At 49.0% G+C, this 4,335-nt stretch overlaps 1 protein-coding gene across 4 annotated transcripts in view; it reads right to left on the bottom strand.

Annotated features, from left to right (window-relative positions):
- Positions 1-348: 348 nt before the first annotated feature.
- Positions 349-4,335, bottom strand: part of LOC115274626 (zinc finger protein 555-like) — an 11,697-nt gene continuing 7,710 nt past the window's right edge. For 2 of the 4 annotated variants that reach the window (XM_029918033.1, XM_029918032.1), the window contains exons 2-4: positions 3,533-3,659; positions 2,931-3,114; positions 349-2,080 (exon numbers count right to left, since the gene is read on the bottom strand). In XM_029918033.1, the coding sequence (XP_029773893.1) occupies positions 517-2,080; positions 2,931-3,114; positions 3,533-3,659 (1,875 nt within the window). In that variant the 3' untranslated portion in view covers positions 349-516. Of the gene's footprint in view, positions 2,081-2,930; positions 3,115-3,532; positions 3,660-3,842; positions 4,293-4,335 lie in introns of those variants that run through there. The other 2 variants (XM_029918031.1, XM_029918034.1) reach the window with 2 other exon arrangements.

Raw genomic sequence — 4,335 nt, 5'->3', positions numbered from 1 at the left:
ACTGTCCAATTTCCAATCCCAAGCAAGGACAAGGAGTAAAGGGGGAAAGTTGAAAGTGACAATTCACATGAGACTATGTTAAGAACTCTGCATAGTATCAATTTCTGCAGACCACTTGTAACGCAAATGCAGTAAGGACCCTCTGGCCAAATTAAATAAATAAAATTCTCAGTACTGCAGAAAATACATAATGGGTGATACCCGGGATCCGCCACACCAAGCTAGTAAGAAAATCCCAGGAAATACCCAAGTGTTATTGTTCCCAAAACTCCTTAAAGAATTTTAAGAACTAAGAAATTAAAATTAATTACATATTAAAAATACACTTTAAATCACCAGGAGTCCAACAAACTGTAAAGACGGAAGGTTTATTTACTGAAACGTAGGGGGAAACACGGTACCTGCAAACACATGTCGGACAGCTGAAAAGAGTACTTGGAGAGCTATTCTGCACCTCATTTTTTATCTGAAAAGAACTGGAAACGCACGCCCCACGGGTCTGCTTTGATGGGGTTCTCACAAAGGCAGCACCACATTTACAACTTTCATCAGATTTCGCTCCTGGTGTGGGTTTCCTGCAGCCTGGGGCATGAATCCATCTGCAGAATCTCCCGCGTTACAGAAGTAGTGTCTCTGGGTAGCGTGGATTCTCACATGTCGTCTTAGGGAGGAGGAACAACTGAAGGCCTTCCCGCACTCCTTGCACTCGTAGGGCTTCTCTCCAGTGTGCACTCTCATGTGAATCGGCAAGGACGACGGCCACTTGAAGACCTTCCCGCACTCCTTGCACGCGTAGGGCTTCTCGGCGGTGTGCGTTCTCACGTGCTGCTGCAGGAGCTCGGGCCGGCTGAACGCTTTCCCGCACCGCTCGCACGCGTAGAGCTTCTCCGCGGCGTGCCGCCTCATGTGCTTCTGCAGGGACACGTGGCAGTGGAACGCCTTGCCACACAGCTTGCACTGGTAGGCTCTGTCTCCTGGACGCATCCACACGTGTTCTCGAAAGCACGCGGACAAATTGAAGGCTTTCCCACACTGTCTGCACTCATAGGGCTTCTCTCTGGTGTGCGTCCTCATATGTCTTCGTAAGGAGATGGGCCAGTTGAAGGTTTTGCCACACTGACCGCATTCGTAAGGTTTCTCGCCAGTGTGCACCCTCATGTGCCCGCGAAAGGACGAGGGGTGGCTGAAGGCTTTCCCACACTGGCCGCACTCGTAGGGCTTCTGTCCACCGTGAGTCCTTTCGTGCCTTCGAAAGGACTGGGGATAAATGAAGGTTTTCCCACACTGTTTGCATTCATAGGGCTTCTCTCCGGTGTGGATCCTCTCGTGCCTCCGGAAGGACTGAAGGTAAATGAAGGTTTTCCCACACTGTTTACATTCATAGGGCTTCTCTCCGGTGTGTGAGATCATGTGCCTGCGAAAAGCGGAGGAGTAACTGAAGGCTTCCCCACACTCCTTACATTTATGTGGTGTCTCCCCAGTGTGTGAGATCATGTGTCTCCGGAAAGTTGACGAGTAGCTGAAGGCTTCCCCACATTCCTTACACTTATAGGGCTTCTCGCCAGTGTGCGTTATCATGTGTCTCCGGAAAGTTGACGAGTAGCTGAAGGCTTTCCCACATTCCTTACACTTATAGGGCTTCTCGCCAGTGTGAGTCCTCACGTGACTGGTCAGACTTGACAAGTCAACGAAGGCTTTCCCACACTGCTGACACTCGTAGGTTTTCTCGGCCGTGTGAATCCGTATGTGCCGCTTGAGGGAAGAGGTACGAGGAAAGGCTTTTCCACATAATTTACACACGTAGGTTCTCTCTCCATTGTGGGTTCTCACATGCATTCTTAGCTGTGCACGACAGCTGTAGGCCCGCCCACACTCCTGACACTGATATGTTCTGTGTCCAGTGTGCACGGCGACGTGACTCTTGAGGGACAAGTGATGCACCAAGACTTTCTCAGACGCACCGCATCCATCCTGCTGAACTCTGTGAAGGGCTTTCTCATACGGATTAAGATTTGGAATCTGACCAGAGCCTTCCCCGTACTGATCACTATACTCAGGGAGTCTCTCCATCACAGGATTTCTGTGAAGAAGGAAAAACACGTTGTCAACAATTTGATTACTGATGTCTTAATATTTACTACCAAGTATTAGGATTACATTTTCAGGGGCGCCTGGGTGACTCAGTCAGTTAAGCATCTGACTTTGGCTTAGGTCATGATCTCAGTGTTCATGGGTTCAAGCCCCATATTGGACTCTGTGCTGAAAGCTCAGAGCCAGGAGCCTGCTTCAGATTCTGTGTCTCCCTCTCTCTGCCCCTCCCCTGCTCATGCTCTGTCTCTCAAAAATCAGTAAACACTTAAAAAAAAAAGGATTACATTTTCATCAATTTCAGTGAATGTGTAGGCTCTCTACCCTGTCTGACAAAGCAGAGTAAACTGAATATCAAGGGAGTGGACTGAGCCATAGGCATGATGAAAACAGGTTGTTTTTTTTAAATTTTATTTGTTTTTGAGACACAGAGACACACACACAGAGCGTGATGGAAGGAGGGGCAGAGAGAGAAGGAGACACAGAATCCAAAGCAGGCTCCTGGCTCTGAGCTGTCAGCACAGAGCCCGACGCGGGGCTCAAACCCACAAACCGTGAGATCATGACCTGAGCCGAAGCCGGATGCTCAACCGACTGAGCCCCCCGAAAGCCCCAAAAACAGTTTCTTACACTTGGGCTTTTCCTACTAATTGTTTCCAACTGAATTATGTTTCCAACACTCAACATCAACATCATATTTAAGGAAAAATTTTTTAAATAAATTATCAGTAAACAAATTTGATCTAGGCTCCTGTGGGTGTTCTGCTTTCTTTGCTTTTTAAATTTCATGACATACGAGGATTCTCTCCTGGAACGCTGCTTTCTCTTGTGAGTGAACTCACCTCAACTGTCTCCCCTGGTTTGCAGGCTGATCTTCCATGCTAAGTTCTTCCCAAATTTTCCCTAAAACAGAGGCCCAGGATTCATTTCTGGTGAACTTTGCCAATTTGTTTTCCTTGGATATTTTATTCCCATAAGCATACTGCTGAGAAACTGACCCATTGGCCTTAAATTGAGTCTCATCATCTGAAAGCAAAAAGGCACAAAACTTTTAAGGGAAGAATATACCTGTTAGTTGAAATGACACTGAATTCAGTTGTGTGGGGACTTCACCAATAACAAGTACAAGGGCTCCAAATGGTAATCAATTTGGAGAACGCAGTTGAATTCTCATAGGATTACATAAACTTCACTGGGCTCCTTAATGACCCATGAAATCTACATTCTCTGATGACACAAAGGGAGCTTTCTTTATAGAAAGAAAGAAAATCAGTTTAACACAGTCTCATCCTCAGGCAGACACTAAGATTCTAGCTCTCTAGTGGTTGTGACGCTGTCTTCGTAGCTCACGTATCCCCTCTCCACATTCCAGATCCGGAAACAGGCTTGATGTGTCAATGTTTGTTCTCTAAATGACTAAGTGAAGGAATGAGGTCATTCTCACCCACTGAGGCCAGGTTTTTCAAGTTTTCCAGCATCACATCGCGGTAGAGCTTCCTCTGAGCAGAGTCCAGGAGAGCCCACTCCTCCAGGGTAAAGTCCACGGCCACGTCCTCAAAGACCACCGAGTCCTGAAACACCCAACAGACGTGCAGAAGGCAGGTCGGAGACTCGCGGAACAACGATTTCCACAGCAGTTCAGACGCGGCTCCGCGGTCACCTCACATCCACTCCCTGACTCCGTCCTCGGGTCTCTTCCTGTCCGCACTCACGTCCTCGCAACCCTGGCGCGCCGGTCACGCAGCTGGACTCACCTCTACTCGTCCTGCGGCCACAGCGGTCTCGTTCTCCTCTAACCAAAGCGTTGGGACCCCAGTGGAGAACTCACAGAAATGCTCTCCGAATGAAACAAATACTCGCATTTTAAGACCCATCAATCCCTTGGGACACAAACTACTTTGGCTCCTTCTCTACGACAAACCACGTCAAGCCCCAAACGTGGGTGAGGTTTTACGGAGTAAGAACACACGCCAGGGTGGGGACTGGCCCTTCCTGGGGGCCTTGCAGCCGGCCACCTACCCACATCTCAAAGAGCTCCCGGCTCTGAGGAGACGGGTCCTACTGGCGAAACGTACAGTTCTCTGTATCGTTAACATCTCTGTGTCATACAGGAACAGGACAGAAAATGGTCAACAAGTCAGAGCTCCGGAAAGCGGAAACGGGCATGAGAACTCGGACCTGCACCCACTCACTGCCCGCGCTCCCGAGTCTCTCGGTGCCAGTGCCCCGCCCCCGCGCTCGCCCCCG

Source organism: Suricata suricatta, chromosome 12, assembly GCF_006229205.1.
Source record: "Suricata suricatta isolate VVHF042 chromosome 12, meerkat_22Aug2017_6uvM2_HiC, whole genome shotgun sequence".
NCBI classification, from domain to species: domain Eukaryota; kingdom Metazoa; phylum Chordata; class Mammalia; order Carnivora; family Herpestidae; genus Suricata; species Suricata suricatta.
Note: the sequence above shows the minus strand (reverse complement) of the source record. Positions and strands in the feature narration are given on the sequence as shown.